The following is a 21428-nucleotide window of genomic DNA, read 5'->3' on the forward strand; positions in this document are numbered from 1 at the left end:
TCTCGTCTCACAATCAGTAGGAAACGCAAAAGCAAGTTGGGGCAACCACACGCATACATACACCAGCTATTTGACATAACCAGTTCAAAGCTGCTGGCAAGAACATTATCCTTCTCTTTTTCCTTTCTCCTTCTCTTCCTTGTCCACCCTGTCTTTCTCCCTTTCTTTCAATTCCTGGAGACAATCGATTCCTGACCACCGCAATCGTGACCGATTGCCATCGTTTTAAACATTAATTGTTTAAATTTAAAAGTTTCGATTATATTGTATTAAGTTTCGTAAGCTTTTTCATAAATATGAAAGTATAATTCTTTCTAGTAAAAATTTTAATTTAATTTTTAATTTACTATAATTATAGGATACAAAACATTCAAGAATGTTATATATAATACAAAGTCTAAACTTTAAATTGAAATCAAGATAAAGTATAAAGAAATCTCAGATCTAAATTAAATCACGTAATGCCGAGATTACTCGCAACATTTTTTCAACCTTTTAATTCCTCGGTTCTCCTTTGTGCACGTAATGTCGTGTGCACAAGAATGATAGAAATGAGCAGCGCGTGCGACCACCTTTGTAGCGGTAAAGAGACATCAGGAATCGCACGTCGGATACGGTTTAGCGTTCGTTAGCCTCTTCCACGAGGACCGGAAGCCAGTCCTCTCGCCAAGAGAGAGGTGAACGTCCGAGGGTTCCCTTCGGATAAACACCGTTAATGATTCATGTATGAGATGTATTCTTGGGGATGATCTCCCCAATTGTGTCTCTTCAGAGATTGATATTAAATCGATCCGAGCGTGTAGGATAAAAATAAAGGATCGAGAAAATTCTCAATAAAATAGAAAATATACATGTATATATTAATGTATAGAAACATATTAAAATTTAATTGTGAGCTGCCACGAAATGAGGCGACTTGTAATTTTATTGAAATGAATTAATCAATTCTTCTAGTGATTCCATTTCAACTTTGATTGCAACTGGATTGTATTCCGATCCAAATAAAATTCGATTTTTAATTTAATACAGTTCTCATTCCAGTTCTATTACTTTCCGCTAATTCAACAACCAAAATGGTGTGTAACGGCGCTTTAAACGAGCACATCGAGCACGTATTATGGTCATAAGGCTGTCAACGGCGGCCTTGATTTTTCACGACGTTAATACGCCAATGATTATACAGGTTGGACCACTTTTGCGTGGCCTACTTCGCACGGCGCATCGCATTTAAACGAGAACGCCTGCATAAAGAATGCGCGTCGCGCTAAAGATTTGTCGACGCTGCATTTTTGCAATAATACGGCACGAAGCGGCAAATAAATATGACAAGTTAAAGTTCGCTTTGCGAAAAGTTCCAGGATTCCTTCCAAGTATATATTCTAATTGTCATACTTATATACTTTCTCGTTATATATTTTTATTGTGTCCTTAAGCAAACGGGCACCAGTATGAGATCTGATAAAAAATGCAATTTGAAATAAAAAGATAAAAAAGTAAATTTATTATACGTAATTGCTTCTTTAATTTCGTCGCTGTAAGCGACACGTAGCGTTTGTATGCGTATGTAGAAACACATATATATATTTTGAGGAATATGAGAAGATATGTACACATTCTCCAGTCGAAAGTTCTCCCGGAGAAGGGTCCGCACGTACAAACGGAGGGAGATTTTATCAGAGTCCATGCAATATGTCTCCGTATTCCTCGCGGCCGTGGTAGTGAAGCCGAGAAGAAAAGACTTTTCTAGGTATTATATTTTTAGACTGGCAGAGATCATCAACGCGTAGCTACGTGACACACATTATATATATATGACGAGTCACCGGATGAAGTTTTAATGAAAGATTTCTCTCTATGTCAACAGCATATTAATTATCTAACGGTATCTGATGTCAGTCTTAAAACGACAAAACTCTGGCAAACATTTAGTGATCTCCAACATAATAAAATACAAAAAAAAGCAACTTGGTGTAAAAAAAACAGTATACAATAAAATGACTTGGGTTGTTAAAATTTTAAATTTTTGTCCAATTGAATAATCTTCTTAATGTTGGTTGTTTATCAATTGTTTTGCGGCTGCGTGAAAAATAAGTATTCTTCTTCGGCGAATCATGGCACGCTCCCAGGTCGAAGATACGCGTTGCACATCTCGTCGTTGCGTTTCAACATTGTTACGTCGCTCTTCGAGCGACTGAACGGACGATTCTCATTAATTATCGGGCAGATTTTGAGGTCCGTCGTGCCTCGTTAAGCCCACCACCGCGCGATCAATCTCGAGCAGGTCTCGTCCGTCGTGCAACAAAGAACCGGATCGCGCGAGTCGAGCAAGAGAATAGCCTGGAGAAGAGGAACGGTGTCTTCTTTCTCGCGACTTAACCCTTCGAAAAGATGCTGCCAGGCTATTTCATTATTCCACGTGGGCACTGGCGATATTTTAAATAACAAATGGACGTTGACGCAACGTTCTATCTCGTCCCAGAGGAATTAATTTAAAAATCTCCAAAACATCAAAATTATTTTTCGTGGCAAAGATTTTCAGTTTCATGTTTGCAATGTTGTATTTTACGACCAAATGTGTTCTCCGAACCGGACTGACGAAACACGGATCCGAGTTTTTCGGCCGCGAGTCCTGACGAGATCCTCGCGCGATGCGAGAGGTCGAGATCTGCCTCATTAACATTCGCCTCTTTGTCTCTGTCGTTCTTTCCTTTATCATCTTGCTCCCTGAGAGACTTCGTCTTCCTCCTCCATCTCTTCTTCTTTCCCTTCTACCTCTTGTTCTTCTTCTTCTTACCCTTTGCTTCTTGCCAACCGGTCGACTTTTAGTAGCGTTTTAGTCGTCCTTCCCGCTACAGCTCGTTTTCTCCTTTTTTTCGCGTAGCAAGATGGAAAGAAGAAATGGCTGTACGAGCAAAGTCCTTGGCAGTTTGTGCGTCCTCCAGAAGGATCTCCTCCGCTCGGAGAAAATACTCGCATAATATTCAAATATAATCGCACCGAGAGAAGGAGAATTATTCTCAAGGTGATTTGTCAGCGTAATAATTTGTAGAAATCATCGTTGCTCCAATAAAATGATGCATAAGCCATCATAACTTTTTCCTTGGCACCAAGTATCTTTGAAATTAAACTGTTTCGAACATATGGTCATATGAAATTTTCGTCTTAAATTAGTGTGAACAATCAGCCCTTACAAGTTTTAGAATTGTTTAAAACAACCTTGTATATTATATTAAATATTTTCATGCTTTTAAATTTATTAATAGAGATGTTTTACAATAAATATAAATGTGTACTAGAAAAGAAAGAAATATGAAAAATTTGATGATTTATGGATCACGTTGAAGAGTACGTGAGAAAACTTGACGATTAATTTGGTGGTATAAAAACAAATTCAAGTTTACATTTAAAAAAAATTTAATCTTTAAAAGATATGAAGAGAGGACAAATAATAAATATATTTTTAAAAAAGAAAGAGTAAATTTTTTAATTTTATTGTAATCTATGTATTTTATGTTGTAATTTTTTAAAGTTCACTGCTAAAAAGTTTCACTGCTAATATTAAAAAGTTATTATTATTAATTATAAAATGTTTTCTTTTCAGTTGATAAAAAGAACATATTTTATTTTTTATAACTAGAAACATCATAAATATTTTCTTTTAATTTCAAAATTATGTAAAATTGATAGAAATGCGATTATGATAAAATAAATTACTTAACAATGTTTACACATTTACGTGTATTGCTATTATTTTTGTACTTTATTATGTTAAATACTAAACGGCCAATCTAAAAAAAAAAAAAAAAAAAAAACGCAAACAAAAAATCCAATCATAGAATTCTCTCTCCTTCTTGTTCTTTTCTCAGCAAAGATCAACGGCGGTCACTAGGTGTAACTTGATAAACAAGTTTATTCGAGGGAGCCAGTATCTTATATACATGCTTACACTGGGTGTCTCAAGCAGACTGAATACTAATTGTTAAACGTGTTCTGTGGAACAAAGCATGCTTATCTATCTCACGCTTGAAAAGGACATTGCTCGGCTGACGCGATTTTATGTATTCTTTCATTTTAATTAACTTAAAACATTAGTATTCATATACATATATGTACGCAGAATGTTTGGCAATGGGTGGAAAAAAAATTTAAGGAATGATTTTAATGATAAAACGAGACAAAAATCAAGAATAACAAAATTACGATTAGGATTTTGTTTTTTAATTATATGTGTTTAAATATTTATGCTCGTCAAAGTACAAGCAACAATTGCACATTTAGACATTAAGTATATTTAAAAAACAAAATTATCTCCACCGAAATTCTATTATTCTTGAATCTGTACTTCTAAATATTTATAAATATTCACGTAAAATACCATGTATATGACAATAAAATAATAACGATGGTTAACCAATTTTTCCTTAATAACATCCTATCTAAAATCCTATATGACAAATAATTGCAGTTACAACTAATTAAAATATGCTTTCGGCAAAATTATTATATCACAATAAATAAAACCATAATAATGTGTTTGTTCTTTTAAACCATTTATAAGTTTTATCACCGGCGTATAATCATGTTAGAGAAGTGAAAATTCAAGCGTCAACTATTTCGCAAAGCCAGAATTATCTCGTCCATAAATCATTCTGTACTTAGTAATTTTCAAATAACACATCTTGGTCAGTAGACATTACATGTCGTTTCCTGAACTCTGAACTTTCGCACGTACAGTTCACGACCTGCGTGCCAGTGAAAGGCACCAGGAGAAGAAGAGAAACAAGACATTTTCGTCTGGAGAACCCAATTTAATCGTACAAGAATTCTAACACGTCAATCTTGAATATTAACGAAGCGATTAATCGAAGTGTATGTTAGGAGAAGTATGTTGTCAGCGAAATGTAATATATCTCGCCTTACGCGAACAATTCATTTTGAAAATGGCAACGATCCAAATGACGATTTTTCTTGACGACTTTATTCGAATAGAAATAATATATCAATTTGTATTTTAATGTAATTTCGCAATTTTCAAAAGAAAGGTCTTTTCAAGAAATGACAATAAGACCTAACTTTTTTATAAGTATTGCTAAAATATTGCTGTTGTAAATTTTATGTGACAATAATTTAGCATATACAAAAAACAGATAAATTTTTGTTGTGACATCTAGAAATCTACCATCAACAAAATATTTTTTTTGTTAGTGTAGCGTTAAAATTATTAAAAAAAATATATATTAAAAGTCTACAGCCGGAAGATAAATAATCTGAAAATGGCTTTGCATTTAGAAAGTATACAGGTTGATTCTTAATCAACCAAGGAAATTTTCTCCAATAGAAAAGAGTAAGATTGAAACTTCTTCGACCTGTGCGCTTAAATCGATCAGCGTCCGTAATCGCAGAAAGATCTCGCCAGCACATTTGCGACGGTTAATCATCTCTCGCACGCGCAATTAAAGATATTAATTTCAACCGTGACCGGACACGGCGATAAAATCGATTTTAGTGATCAATCGCGCGAACACTCGCGCTAATAATTCGAGTCGCGATTGATTTATGTGCAGATACAATGTTGTTCGCTTCCATGGCGTTTCCTTTTTCTCTTTTCTCTTTCTTTCTTTCTTTCCCATGCTGGCAACTCGCGCAACACGCGCGTTTGCCTTTGCATTCGTGAAAAATAAATGCACCGGCCACATGACGCATTCATCTTCATTTGACGGCCCTGGCCCGGCTATCACACCGACAAGCCGGCAAGAATTTGCGAGGAGCATTGATTTTTACTTATTTTTGCTTCCTCTCCAGCAAGAAGTGCGAGAAAGATGGATGAATTTGAATAAAAAGATCGACGTTAATGACATCGAGATTGAAAAATCAGTCTTTTGATTTTCAGGATTTTTCTTGAAAAACCTTAAAAAATTATTGAAACAGAATTTGCAATCTAATAAGAAATTTAGAAAGTTTGTAAAAACTCATTACTTTCTTAAAGATTAATTTAGATAATTTATAAAACATCGTAATTTACATGGCAACATTTAATTATAATTAATACAAATTTATTTTCTAACTTATTGCATAATTCGTGTTACTCACTTGCGTATCACCCGTTGCGTCCAGCAACGTCGTCGTTCATATCGTATGTTCGGTGGAGACGTAAAAAATTCCGCGAACACTACTCGCGAATTCGTATACGAACTACTGTGCGTAGCAACGATCACAAAGTAGCGTTCTCAAAAATTAATTAAAATTCTTCGTCACAAATAAATTTGTCATCGTCAGCTGGACAAATTTACAGTGACACTGATCACATTCTGACCACTTATTTTTTCCCTTTTCTTCTGATCGTTGAAAGTTATTTTCACAGCGGGATTCTCTCGTGTACAATATGGATTTTAAATATTAAACATTCTCGATGTTGTTTTTCTTCTTATATAATTCCGATTCTTCCTATGGTTTCTTAACGTAGTCTAAATATTCTTTTACTCTGCAAGGTCGTCGGCCTATAGAGACTGCAGTTCAAAGCGAGTTCCGCATCATTGAGAATTGCGGTACACACCCAAGTGTTCTATAAAATGCAATGCTTTCACATCTCACTGTTAAGAATTTGCAGAAATATATTTTCAATAATTAAATTAATTTTAAAAATTAATAATAGTAATAATACAATTTTCCTCTGCCTTTCCTTTATTAGCACACACAGATTTCTTTCTCGGTAGAAATAATCTCTCTTTCTTCTTTTTTCTTTTTCTCTAATAACAAATTTTCTCTCGTTAATAACTTTTTCCTTTGTAAACCTTAAAATTTCTTTTTCTTCAGCAATTAATTTCTTTCTCCTCCCAAATAATCAACTAATCCTTCTTCTTTAGTAAACTAGTCTTTTTCGTGACTCTCAATTTTCCTTCGACAATTTATTTTTTTCGTTTGATAATTAACGGTTTCTCGTTTTTTCCAAAAATATTTATATGAATGGAAAGTATCGTTGATCACAGTATGATGATCGGTATGCGCCTCAGCGAAGATTCTTGATGCGCGCGTGTTAACGCCGACGTGATCCTACTGCCGAAGCAACGAGGTTCGCTAATCACCTCTCTTCTCGATGAGCAGAGTAGGATCTTCTTGCCTCGTTCTCGTTCGTTCACTTGCAGAAAGCACCGATTTATGCCGATCGATGAAACTCTGCGTGAAATGCCGATCTAACTATCGCGCAGCTGAACGTAGATCACGATGGTACGTAAGACACTCTTAATGAGTTTGATGTAACTTGTACCTAATTTAAAGTCGAAAATTTGTCTAAATCTGTCATGTTTCTAACAAGAGAAAAATTGTCAACATAATTATTAAGACTTGTACATTTAAACTTTAATTTTTTTCAGAAAAATAATTTATATAATCTAATAATAATTACTTAAAATTGTTATACTTTTATTCGTGCACTGGGGGAAAAATTATTAAATTTTAATTAATATTTATTCAAATAGTATTAATAAGATATTTACTAAATGTAAATATATATTTATTTAATACAAACACTACTAATTTAAGTATCATTTTTTCTTATAGAACACAAATATTTGTGTATCAAAAGTAAATATTTAATTACTATTATTCGAATAAATATTTATTAAAATTTTCGAGTTTTTTTCTCTCAGTGAGATCTTGAATAAAAATAACAATCAATATAAAAAAGTTAAACAAAGATAAAATATAATTGTTTATTTAAACTAGCTTTTATTTTTATAGCTATTATCTTTTGTATCGAATAATGTTATTAACAATTTGATTTCCAAAAGATAAGGTAGGAAAAAAATTAACTCCGCGTTGGATAAAAAAAAATTGACAAATAAAAAAATTAAAATAATACAATAATTAATTTCTATATTAAATAGTAATCTACTTTAAATTATTTTTCTGTAAAATTAACTTTTTCACAAAAAAAATTACGACTTTGAAAAATCGGCCTAAAAGGAAGATCGCAATTTGTTTAAAAGATAATTTCTTGAATTTTATCAATTTCAAAATAACTCATTTAATTTTATTATTATCTTAATTTTTTTATTATTATATTATTATCGTTTAACAGTTATTAATTTCGTGTTTCCTACCGAAGTGATTATCACTTCATTAAGGCCTTATATCCATGTCATCCATAATATCCTGATCAATCATGCAGATTGGAAAATCAATGTTTTCCGCTATTTATTAAGTCAATAACAGGCTCTTCGACATCATCGAATTTACGCTCACTTGATCAAAGTTTCGATATTCACGTCATATTTACGTCAATTAAAAAAAACTATTTAGTCCTTTTCGCTTAATATAAAGCTATATCCCAATTTTGTCATGTCATTTCTCTACCGAAACTACAAATAGCTCACTCTGTCAAAATCCACATTGTTCTCCAGTATTAGAATTCGTTACTCGCATTATTCTCAACTTTGTCCCCTAGTTAATAACTCGATTACAATCACATCGTCATTATACTCTCGAAGACAATTCCAAACGTTGTCTCGCTCCTTTTTTTCGCCAAATAAAGTCCGTTATTTCGGTGTGACTTTCGAGATCTTGATATCCTTAGCGAATCGCGTTATCATTGGGAAGCGTTCTAAGAAGAGGACTTAGAATTCGCGTAGAGTTGAGCGCGGGCGTAATAAGAGACTGCCCGCTGACGGCGGTAGCTGCAGTTCGTGCCCACGAGCAGCGGCAACACGGAGGAGAACAGGGCAGGGTGAGATGACCCCTCTCTCCTCTCGCATACACCGGAAGGCTTCAGGCCTGGGCCCCGTTCCCGGCCCCGACCACCGCGTGCAAGCGGGCCCCGCCGGCGGAGACCCCGCGGCGAATCCAAGCGCTCGGTTTGCTCTCTCTCTCCCACTCTTTCTCTTGCGTTCTCTCTTGTTGTGATGCCGCAACCGGTAGACTGAGATCGAAAGGGGTCCCCACGTGTCAGAAGGATGTATCGACTGCAGTCGATAATAAAACAGACCTAAATTGAAGTCTAAATACGATGGATTTCGTTTTTTAATAGTATTCAATAATTTTTTTCTTTGCTTAATTCACATGTGTTATTCACACTATTAATTCATTATTCTTCTCACTTATTATTGTTTAATTATTTTCATGTTTATTTTAAGGTTTATTCTTTTATAATTTTTTCTTCTATATAAAAAGCTTGATGATATGAGAATATCGTAGCATGTATAATTACGTAAATATTGCAGTAATATTACAATATTACAAATTACTGTAAAATATTACAGAAATATTATGTAATATTACAGTAATACAATCGTAATATATCGCGTGTTATGTGGAATATTCATACGTTCTCAAAGAACACATTTCATAATTTACGCGTGATCTTTTCATATAATCTTATAATTTAAACAAAAAATAAGAGTACAAATAAAATGTCTTTAGAAGAATACAAATAAATTTTTCCTTTAAATAATATGATTTTTTTTATATTATTTACCTTATCATGAATCGAACAATCAGAATGGTGGACCGAGTTTTTTTAGCTTCCTCAATAATTCCGGTTTGATTGTCAGTGCCTTGTGGATAGACTGAATCAATACTTTAGTTTGATCGTAGGGTGGAAATGGTATGCCTTCGAGATTGTATACGTAAACGACGCCAACGACATCAGCGAGTACTAGCTGGTTCCCATTTGTCGTAAAATCAACAGCGACCAATCTCGCTTTGTTCGTTGAAATCGTTACGGACGCTGGAATATGCGTTTTTCTATTAATGTCCCACACGCAAATCTGGTCGTTCACGACGCTGGCGATAATAGTAGAACACGTAGGGCTCCAACAGGCGCTCCTCACGCACGCCATCGTTGTCGATAGGGTGATAAGTGGCTCGAGAAGATTTTCAGCCCAAATCCTTATACACCAATCGGCGCCGCAAGTCAAAAATAATTTCTGACAAAAGGGCGAGAACTCGAGCGAATAAATCGGACCGTCGTGCGCCAGAAAACTGTCTATGTGCTGACGCAAGTAATTCGTGGAGCATCGATAGACGCAACCTTCGTCGGAACCGACGAAGTAAACGTTGCTGACGACGGGATGTCTTCGGAGAACGAGAGCGCCTGGTTGGCGACTGATAGGCACGTCGTAAGCCACACAGTGATCGATTCTTGAAATCCCGCCTAATTTACCCTCGACTCGGTACAGGCGCATAATCTCTGTGGCGAAAAAATCCTCGACGAAACGGTAGCAGTATATCCGACCATCTTGATCGCTGGTATAAATCTGCTCTTGGTAGTCGAATTGCTCGTCGCCACCCCACCATTGAACCTGATGAAAAAATTAAATATTATAATCATAGCTCTGGTGAAAATTTATCTCAGAATTCTTTATATAATTTTTCTAAATTTGTACATAAATTTTTAAGGTATTTTTCCGGATTTAAAGAGAAATCTTTATAAATTTAAAATATGAAAAATTCTTAAAAATATAACAAATATTATCAAAAAAATTTTTATCGAAGAGATTTTGTAATAAATAAATATATTATATACATTTTTATAGTATAAGAAAATTAGAATACTGCGATAATTAACATTCTTACTTGCCAATGTGGCGAGCAAGCTGCCGATGTCTCCCTATGACTCTGCCTAATGATATTCACCTCCTTCGCCCTGACATCAATAACTTTCACACTTCCGTCATAGAAACCGATCGCCAGAAGATTCGGCCGTTCCTTGCTCCAATTGATATCGGATAGTGGACTGTCAAAGGTGTACTCACGACCGGGTTGGCTAGGATTCTTGGCGCACCAAATCAACAGCACTCCATCTGTTCTATCAGATCCGGTTTTGGCACCGTAGGCGACCGCTAAGACACTCGCGTTGGCCGGACTCCAACGAAACGTGGTCACAGGACGATCGCGTACTATTTCACATGCAAATGTCCACAGCAGATCGATCCGATAATCGAATTTTAAATCCAGGTCGCACGGATCGCGCTTAGTTAATCCAGTGAAGCGCTTCTGTGCCTCCACAAAGACATTGTTTGCGATTATACGTTCCATTACGCTTACCGCATCCAGGAATCTTGTCTCCCGATAAATATGAGATAGCTGCTCTTCGGGGCTCTGATCAGGGATCGTTTCAAGCTCGGGGAGTTTGTACCGGAGTTCCTATAACAAAAATATAAACAAAATTTTCAAGATTTATTTTATAGAAATTTTCTTGCCTTTTATGTCTTAAAGACAATTATTTTTAATCCAGAAATAGTCATCCCATTTTTCTAAACAATCAGCTGGGGTGATTTTTACATACCAGTTAAAAATCATGACGTGAGCTTCATTTTTCTGAGCTTAACCCATGTAACTATTGTTGGGTTTAAAAAAAAATTTACTTATACTTGTATGAAATAATTCTTACTTGCGCCTCTCGCATTCGCCGCATCGATTCCTCCGTGTGTATAATCATAAGTCCATTCTTTTCCATCATCAGTTCTGGCGCTGCATAAGTGTCATAGATTACCCAGTTGTTTACAAACACCCCCTGATTCTTAGGGGGCCTCATGCCGCAATAGGTACCGCGCGATTTTGTCAATACGCGCACCGTCTGCGTCTCGACGTTTAACAGCTTCCGAGTAGAGCCCAGTCCTACTGTCACGTACTCGTAATTCTCATTCTCCTGTTGGACCGCTTGTCCCTCGGCTGTGCTCAGATCCTCGGTCATTTGTGGCATCTCGAATATGAAGAATGTTTGTGTCTCCTTTAACGTAATTGTCACAGCTTCTGGACGTGTTGCAAATATTGCCGAATCGTCGCTGAAAATAAATACCGCTTGAAATCATCATATCCTCTTTCATTTAAATTTATTTTTCATGCAAATAAAAATGTGTAATGTTCCAAAATTGAATTTTGCTTAAAAGTAATCAAAGCATAGGTACACCTGGTAAAAATGTTTCTCAGGTTTTATACTAATTGAAATATTTATCAGAAATACTCAGAAATATTAAGGAAGTCTATATTTTCTCTTGGTATTTTTTATGTCAATTCTAAATTATTCTGAAATTTCTTAAAAAAAAAAAAAAAAAAAAAAACTTAACTATTTTAGATTTTACAACATTTCATCAGAAATTATAGAACAAAAAATCTTAGAATTTATAATTAATTTTAATCTTTTAATCATAATTAATCTTATATTTTATAATTAATTTTGTATTTCTCTAAAGTGTTCCAATTTGTATTAAAAAATCCAAGAAAATTCTAAATAAATTATACAAAAATTCTAAAAAAATTTCTGAAAAATTATATGAAAAATTGTCATCAGGATATATAAAATTTTTTCACAGGTGGAAGGCTTATCATTTTTGTTATCATATCAACATCAATTTTTGCATTAATAAATTGCTTTTGTAAATATTTTAAAGCTTAAAATGTCTCATTCCTAATTTTGAATAGAATAATATTAAGTAAATCTTTTTTTTCTAAATTAAAAAAATATACAGACAAAACATCATTATTAAAGATAAAATTTGTAATTCTTTAATATTGCTATTGTTATTATTATTGTACACACAAAATATTCATAATTTTCTAAGAAATAAAATTAAAGATTTACACTGTGTAATCAGCAAAAAGATTATTTTGTGTGAAAAATAATCGTGTTTAATAGTAAAAAAAGATCTATTGCATCCTTTTAATCTTTCTCCTATTTTTGTCCAGGTACATCCATGAAAAGTAATATTGATTATTAGGAGCTAATTAATAGGCTAACCTAGGCAGAAAAAACGGTGACGGCGCGACGTCTTCGTCCTCCTCCATCGAAAGTTCGCAAATCTGCGTCGACAGCAGACTCTCCATCTGCAACTCGTCGGACGGCATCGAGGACTTGAGAAGGAAGGAGGAACTGGGACCGTTGATCCTCGAAGGCGATATTATGAGTTGGGAGCCGCTCCCGATCTGCAACAATCCGATGCTCTCCAAGGCGGTTATCTGATTCTCGTCGATGGTGCTGAAGGACGAGTGGACCAACGGCTTCGGTGTAACGTCCACATTCCCGTGGACAATACGAAGGGCCTGGCGTTGCTGAAGAAGCGCCGAAGCGACATTCCGCTCGCATCCCGTCTTACGGGTCCGTCCGAAGGCGCTAAGCTTTATCTTGGACGAGACGACGCTGGGAATCCTGGAGAGCGTCCGTTGCGGCGATTCGAAGTCGTTGGTTTTCATTCTGTGCGAAGACGCTAAACGAAGTTGCACAGACTTTGGGAGCAACTTTCAAGATTAGCCAATAACGCGCGACTCGCGCGAGCGCAATTGAAAGCCTTTACCGCCATTTTCCGCGGTTCCTTGGAGATGTTTAATCAATTTTAAGAGGTCGATCTCACCGTCTTACCATCTCCGATTAGTTTGATCGGCCGATTAAATTTAACAATAGCAAACAGTCAGCAATGTTTTTTAAACATTTGTTCTTCTATTATAATGCTTTTCAAATATTTAAAAAACGGCAAAAACCACTTGAATCAACTCCGATTAAATTTTAATCGGGATCAACAGTGTGACCAACAGACTTTAATGGCTTTTGGTAATACTGTTGGTCGTTCTTAAGCCTCGTATACATGACGCTAGAAATTGGTCCGAGAGATCCTCCAATCAGCAATTAATTTCTCAATGCGATACGGGCTTAAAGATGGAAGCTCGGTGCAAGTGCAGCTACACCTGAACCAGACGTCATTTTTGCTCTTCGCTATACATAGCCTTCTGCGTAATATTCTATTGTGATCGATAAAATTTATATGAGACAGAATTGCGATCGCAAAGATGAGATGCCGAGGGCATCGAGAAATGCGAAATATCGTAGGATCTACGCTTCTCGCGCGTAGGTAGGCGATGCGAGAGCGAAGGAAGGGAAAAACAGGGAAAAAGAACACGTCGCGGAAAGCACGATGGTAGTGGTGGAGGCGACGGTGACAACAGCCGAGGTGGGGGCGACAGTGATGTGGTAACAGCTGTAGCTCCAAGCTTTTTCGGAGTATTTCCCGATCGCGAGCGAAGTCGCGCTGGTGTGTATTTTTTTTCTTCGCCACGCACAGGCCGTGGCTGCCGTAAATCGTCGTCGTCATTGTCATCGTCATCGTGGCCCGCGACGTTGCGGAGTGTCGCGGCGCGAGAGTCCGCGAATGTCGCGAGACGCGGCGATTGCGGCGCATTAAAAGCGCAGAGTGCGGAGGATACGCTAAATGCGGTCCGCGGAGAATCCGTACGCGAGCGAACACCTCTGACGCTCCGACGCGCCATGTCGCGCGTTCCCAGCTGATCCCACGTTTGACACGACCGACACGACGCACGACGTAGCTCGCGCGGGCCTTTCGACGGGACCTCGCCGAAATTGCGTAATTACGAGGAGACGATATAGCGCGGCGTTGTCCTCCTACCTTCATGCTGTGACTCGGTCGTGATTTTTGCTACACAAATCCGTGCTGCGCCGCGTGAGAATGGCGGAGTTGGATGACTTATTTCACACGGATCAATATGTGGGCCCGGAACGGCTTACCGATCTCTGCTACAAGCTCATCTGCGAGAATCTCGACATTATCTCGGTAAAGGGGAAACGCGGCCACCGGATACTCCGGAAGGGGATAACCTTTCCGAGCGAGATATGCGACAAGATTATAGAGTACGCACAGCGCAGCGAGGCGACCGAGGACGATGACTGCTTCTTTTCGATTTTCAAAAATCTAGCGGCGACCCGGCTCAAACACGTCAAGATCTCCAATTGCAGCCTGACTGACACCTCGGTCCAGACTCTCGTCAACCACAAGCTTTACGATCTCGAGCTCAACGATTGTAGCAATGTATCGGAACTCTGTATCGAGCACATTAATGCCAATTCTGAGAATTTGCATAGTTTAGCGTGTCATGGATCCTCGATGATCATACCATCCAATTTATCCACCTGTAAGGCATTACTGTTACTTACATATTCCATAGTCGATTCCATCATACACATATAAAAATATCAATTCTACTGCTAGGAGCAGTGATTACTTAATTTACTTTCTTTTTCTTCTAGTAAATAATGATTATGTCTAACAAAAAATATTTTCTTAACAATTGTCTTAAAATATACTTGTCACAAGTTTTAGAAAAACTCAATATCATGTACTTAAAAAAAAAAGAAAAAGAATTTATTCTTTTCATGGTCAGATTAGTGCCTGTGCCAATCTAAGCTTCACTAGCTGTAGCATGAAAGTGACAAATAGGAGAGCCATTTTTTAAAAAAATTTCTAAAAAGTTAATCTTGTAATTATCCTGATGAAAATATATATACATGTAAGAGAGTGATCAATAGAATAAAATATCTATTACTTTAAAATTTAATTGATTTAGATTAAGTTACATTTAAAGCTTGAGTAAGATTTAATTGCATAGGGGTGATGAGAGTCTTAATCCAACCCTGATACTCTTTTGGCAAGAATTTTTTTGTAGTCTTTGATCTGCTAAATCTGATTCTGACCTTTCAAAATTTGTTATGAAAGTATTAATATTAGCATGTGAAGCTATTGAATGCTGATTTTAATACTTTTCTGATAAATTAAAAATTTTTTTAAATCAGAATCAGATTCAGCTTAAAAACTACAAAATAATATATTATTTTTATTTGTCACTCCTGGCTAAACTCTGTCATTTTATCTATTTTTTGTTTATCTTAAAAAGACTATTAAACAAATTAAATTTTTGTTTTAATTTAATATTCTTGATTGAAGTATTAAATTACTAAGACTGAATATATTTTGAATAAATTTTATGTTTATAATGTGCTTAACAATAGACTTGTAAATGAACTTGTAAATGAACTTGTGAAATTTATAAATAAAATTTACTTGATTCAAGTAATCCACAGTATGTGTTTTTGTCTGTATATACAGAAGTTTAAATAAATATTATTCGAATGATATAAGTGCATTTTAAGACTGTTATCAAGAAAATATTCTTAGTAAGATAACTGTTGAAGAAAAGCTAAAATTGAGTAATCATTTTTCTTAACACTAAACTAATATTTTTCTGTGTGTATGTAATAGGTAAAGTCAAGTAGGAGTATTAATTCAATTATTTTTGTTACAGCCTCCTCGTCTATCAATTACTATGAACGAGGATATGTTTTTAAAACTCCAAATTTGAAACGTCTGGCTTTGGCATACGTAGGAATACCTTCGTCAGAATATTTACTGCTTTTAGCGGGATTGAGGAACTTGACGCATCTAGACTTGTCTAACTGTTGTAACATTGACACTTTTGAATTTTATTATCTAGTACCAAATTTAGTATCCTTAACTTTGTACAATGTTAAATTTAATATCGACCCGAAATCTTTTGTTAAGAACATCTGTCAATTGAAAAATTTAAGGTATATTATAAAGTTTTGATTATGTATAAATAATAGAACTGTAAAAATTTACCTAGTTATAATTTTTTTTAAAGATGCAAGTATACGTAGTGAGGTGATTGCAAAGCTAAGCTTTTCAAACAATATTAGACAGTATGGATTTACATGGAATATTTTTACAGGCACTTGGATATTTCTCAGTGTAATCATAAATACGGACAGTTTGAAAATCCCAATAAGATTTTGTCTGACCTGGTGAATGGTCTACCTCAGTTGGTTTCTCTAGACATCGGTGGTACGAACCTTGCGGGAAGAGGAGTAGCCGAACGTCCCATCGATACAAATATCGAGTATAGCAATTTTGCGCAACTGTCCGATATACCAGGACTCGCATGTAGGATACATAAGCCGTTACAATTTTTAGGACTTTATGGAGCTGCGCACTCTGCTTGTAGAAGACACGACATACCAGCAAAAGTGGTGAGATATATGAAAGTTTCATAATTTTATGTTCATAAAATTTAAATGCCAAATGAAAAAAAAATGTAATATGCACAATATAATAAACACAATTTCTCTTTTTTCTGTTTTATTTTTTACAAAAATTTGCAAAATTAGATTCTAGTTTTGATTTGTTTAAGTGTACGTATCTCATTAATGAAAAAACAAGTCCACCATTATTTCTGAATTGTTTCTCTGATGCTTAACTTCTCTGATATTTATATGTAGAAACTTAAACTTCGTTGATCTGCTAAATCTGATATGTTGCAACAAGAAATTAGTGTTATAAATATTGTCTTTTTTTCATTTATTTATCTTCTCATGATTTGATTTAGGTGGCTGGTGATGCAAATGAGGATCAAATACTGATCGCAGCTCATGTTTGTATGGACAATAAGCAAGAATTACTGCAGAAAGTATTGAGCGATTTATACCATGTATTTAGATATGAAAATTGTCATAGAATGGATCAAGCACTATGTACTGTCTTGGAAGCAATGGAAAAGCATCCAGCTCAAAAGTATATACAGATATCGGGAAGGTATGTATATCGTTGGCGTGCATTCTATAATTTATAACTTGTTCGTATTGTCAAGAGAAATAGCTGCTACATTTGAGAAAGCATTGTCAACGCATTTATACCAATAATTGCAATTTTAATTTTATTTCACACATTGCAGCGCCACGTTATTTTACATAGTAAAAATGAAGGAAAAGGGTGAATTAGTAGCGCGAATGAAGAGAAGAATTATCAGTACTCTCCTTGCTGGTATGAGTACGCATAGAGATGAGGAGACTATGATGCGAAACGGTTGTTTGGCATTGTGTCAATTCCGCATACCACATGATGTGGTTTGTATTTTCAAGTTTTTAAAATTTTGCTTTGCTGCATGACAAGACATTATCTTTATTATAAATGAAATATCAATATTTCGTACATATCTTTAAACTCTCTAATTAATTTTTTGTAATAAAATTGATGGAATCGAACCCATCGATTTCAATCACTTTTGCACAGAGTGTTTTATCTCCCGCGTGATTAACTTTTCATATCAAATTTTTTATATTCAACTTATGAGATTATTTTTTAATGGAAAAATTGCATTTTTATTTATCGTATTTGTATATAATTTAATAAAAAAATAAGTATTATTAACCACCATTGATAATAATATAACTTCATAATATTCATAATAATATTTATTTCTATAGATGTCAAATTATGAGACTCTTGTAAAGGTGCTTTTACATTCAGCCAAACACTCGGAGCCAGAAAGTTTTGTTCAAAGAATCGGTATATATCTTTTAAATTCTTTGGCTTGTCAAGTGGAAGGTAAAGAGAAAAAATTACTTGGCAAACTGGGTTGTGTCAAGACTATGTTGGAATTAGTGGAATATAGGGTAGAGGCAAATATATTCGACGATGTATTAGAAGTCGCATGGTCAACTATGTGGAACATGACCGACGAAACGTCTATAAATTGCCAACGATTCTTAGATGAGGAAGGTATGGCACTTTTCCTCAAATGTGTACAGGTAAGTTTTACAGTATATGTTTAATCATGGTTGTGATATACTTAGCTTAAAAATTACAATTTTCTATTTTAATATTTTCTTGTTCGATTAGCAATATCCACATAAAGAAGAATTGTTGAGGAATATGATGGGTTTGCTTGGGAATGTGGCAGAAGTCGAATATCTTCGAATCCATCTTATGCAGGAACGATACGTAACCGTCTTTGCCAATCTCTTGTGCTCCAACAGCGATGGAATCGAGGTTTTATATTTCGCTTTTCTTCATTTTTTTTGTTTTATAGTAAATCTACTTCAGTTTTATTAGAACAAATTTTTAGTGTGCTCACAGATATATTTCTCGATAGGTTCCATACAATGCTGCTGGTATACTGGCACACATGGCATCTGATGGTATTGACTCTTGGACAATAGAAAAGCCTACTCGTGAAGAGGTTCTTAAATACATGGTGCAAGCGATTGAAAGTTGGGATTTAAATGCAGAACGTAATATCAATTATCGTTCGTTTGGACCATTATTACGCCTGCTGGATGTGTATCATACGCCTCCGTGTCAGCATTGGGCTGCTTGGGCTCTCGCCAATCTCACCAAAGTATACTGTATGTATGCAATATCAATATTTATACTTATGTTGAATTTTTTTAAATAAGGCTGTTTTGCTTCATTTAATACTCGTTATTTTACGATATCTTATATTTTAGCATTTAAATACTGTGCATTGGTAGTAAAAGAAGGGGGACTGGAGAAATTGCATACAGTGATAGCAGATTCTAGACCATACGAACGTATAAAAGAACTCGCAAACCTGGTGATTGAAAACTGTTGTCAATATGAGAGCCATTCCGACGACGTAAATGTTTCTCATTCTGCCTTAGACGCGGAATATAGTTTGGATGGCTAAAAAAGATCTTAGTTAAAACTAAGACTAAAAACATCACATTGCATAACTTATATCGTCTCTTTAGACAAAACAAATTATGATTAGTATCATAACTTGGATGAATAGCGGAGGAATAATTACATAGACGAGCCAGATTAAACATGAGCGTGTTACACGTATTAACTTGATGACAAATAGGTCTGTTCTTTGTAACTATATTGTTATACTTTCTGTACTTGAAGCATAATATATAATTAGATGAAGAAAAAAAGAGAAATGATGAGAAGTACAAAAAGTTCAACTGCAAAGAACAAACCTTTTTTTATCAACAAAAAAGTGGAGAAGAACGGATGCTCAATATTACAATTACAAAGGTTGTGTATGCATGCGTGTGTGTGCGTATGTGCGTATGTGTGTAATTCGTTTGTGCTCATGTGCGTGCATGGATTTGTATGGAAAATGCGAAGTATTTTGAAGTGACTATTCAATTATCTGCAAATATTATCTTATACATTATTGCTGATAATTAATGGTTGACTAAACCGAGAATCTTTCATTCAATCGAAATACATACGGTGCCACAAATGTCTTGCCATAAAATTATACCATTTCGAAAATATTCAGACAGATACATTTCATGTTTAGATATTTGTGCATCGTGATTGTCGATTGTTGATTAAAAAAAGAATTAAGAATTAAATTTTTATTGATTTAAAAACGGACTGAATATGAGCTTATTTATTTTTAAGGCTAGTTTTATCATCTCTTATTAGCTCGATTAGCTGATTAAATTTAACAATAGTCAATTAAAAAACTTAAAACTGATTTATCTCTAATCTAATTTTTTGCTTATTGTAATTAAAAAAATTAATTTAAAGTTTTATACTTCACATAAATTATAATTATTATTATAATTTGTAGAAATTGTAAAATAAGTAAAATAAAATAATACAATAAATTTAAAACTTTGCAATTGGCTATTTTTAAATTGAGCCGATCTAGCTAATCGGAGATAGTGAGACCAGTCTTTATCTTGCGTATCTACTCATCATGTTTGTAAAACACAAATGCTAAACTTGAATAGAATTTTCAATGATGCATTTGTCACTCTGTGTGTATGTGTGTACATACATGATACGCTTTTAGTATGCAGAGTGTTTGAAAACAGGTGCAGAAAAATTTAAGGAATGATTCTAAGAGATAAAATAAGACGAAAATTGTAACAAAATAATTATGTCTAAAAATTCATATACTTCAGGCACTTTTACGTGAATATTTCAATTTTCGCGTGAACATTTAGAATTAAGAAATGAAGCAATTCTATTATTCTTGATTTTCATCTTATTTTATTTTGGAATTACTCTTTGAATTTTCTTCCACTGGTCGCTAAACATTCTGTATAGTTGAACCTCCGTATTCTGAATACTTCTGTTCATATTCAGAATGTTTTTAATTAGTGAAATTGCGAACGTATACAGATACGATAAAAAGACTAAGGGGAAGAGGGAGGAGTAGCAAGTTTGTTCTAATCGATTAAAAGTAAGGAGGTTTGACTATAAAAAAGCGAAAATGAGTAATCACAGCTAAGGCTTGTACACTTATTATACTTGTCTGTAACTAATCTATTGACTTTCGTACGATACATGGTTGTTTGTTTCGGTCTTTCTTTTCTCTTCTCTTTTCCTTGTAGATAATATGCAGCGTAGATAATTCGTCTCCATTATACTAGAATTTTTCCAATACACAAGGACGTGACAGGCTTAGAAGAATTTTGCGTGTAAATAGGATTACGGAAGAACAGTACATTAGATTTAAATGTTTTGTATGTTATCGTTAATTACTATTAAAATTCCCTGAGAAAAAGCAATTTTATCGATGAAGTCCCAATTACGCGATCAACGAATTTCCAGATTTGTCTCTTCATTTTTTTGTTCGACAGCAAGAATGCGTGAAGAAATAATTACAGCGATTGTTACCAGTGTCAACGTAATATGTGACGATGTAATCACATATAATGCATCAGTGCATACTCGGTTTGTTCGATGTATAATATAATATTATCTAAAATCCTAATAAGAATATGTATTTTATTCTCTTTTTTTGTGTCCTTATTTTTTTCTTTATCTTCAAAGAATAATTTTATAGCCATTCATGTAGACTCAGCGATGCAA

At 34.8% G+C, this 21428-nt stretch overlaps 2 protein-coding genes across 4 annotated transcripts in view; one reads left to right on the forward strand and one right to left on the reverse strand.

Moving 5' to 3' along the window:
* The window catches only part of LOC105207682, a 37896-nt gene extending 24324 nt beyond the window's left edge, over positions 1–13572 (reverse strand). Inside the window, exons 1-4 of one of the 3 annotated variants that reach the window (XR_003268610.2) lie at positions 12734–13572; positions 11387–11780; positions 10570–11139; positions 9470–10295 (exon numbers count right to left, since the gene is read on the reverse strand). The gene's annotated coding sequence lies outside the window, so the exon portion shown is untranslated. Of the gene's footprint in view, positions 1–6090; positions 7265–8099; positions 8667–9469; positions 10296–10569; positions 11140–11386; positions 11781–12733 lie in introns of those variants that run through there. The other 2 variants (XM_011177257.3, XM_011177258.3) reach the window with 2 other exon arrangements.
* A 179-nt stretch (positions 13573–13751) lies between these two features.
* Positions 13752–21333, forward strand: LOC105207683 (protein zer-1 homolog). Its single transcript, XM_011177259.3, has 9 exons — positions 13752–14913; positions 16081–16363; positions 16525–16822; positions 17179–17384; positions 17524–17695; positions 18056–18379; positions 18471–18620; positions 18724–18976; positions 19079–21333. Exons 1-9 carry the CDS (start codon positions 14451–14453, stop codon positions 19276–19278), a joined length of 2349 nt encoding a protein of 782 aa, XP_011175561.1. The 5' UTR covers positions 13752–14450; the 3' UTR covers positions 19279–21333.
* The last annotated feature ends 95 nt before the right edge of the window (positions 21334–21428 follow it).

The sequence above is a fragment of the Solenopsis invicta genome, chromosome 14, assembly GCF_016802725.1.
Source record: "Solenopsis invicta isolate M01_SB chromosome 14, UNIL_Sinv_3.0, whole genome shotgun sequence".
Taxonomy (NCBI): domain Eukaryota; kingdom Metazoa; phylum Arthropoda; class Insecta; order Hymenoptera; family Formicidae; genus Solenopsis; species Solenopsis invicta.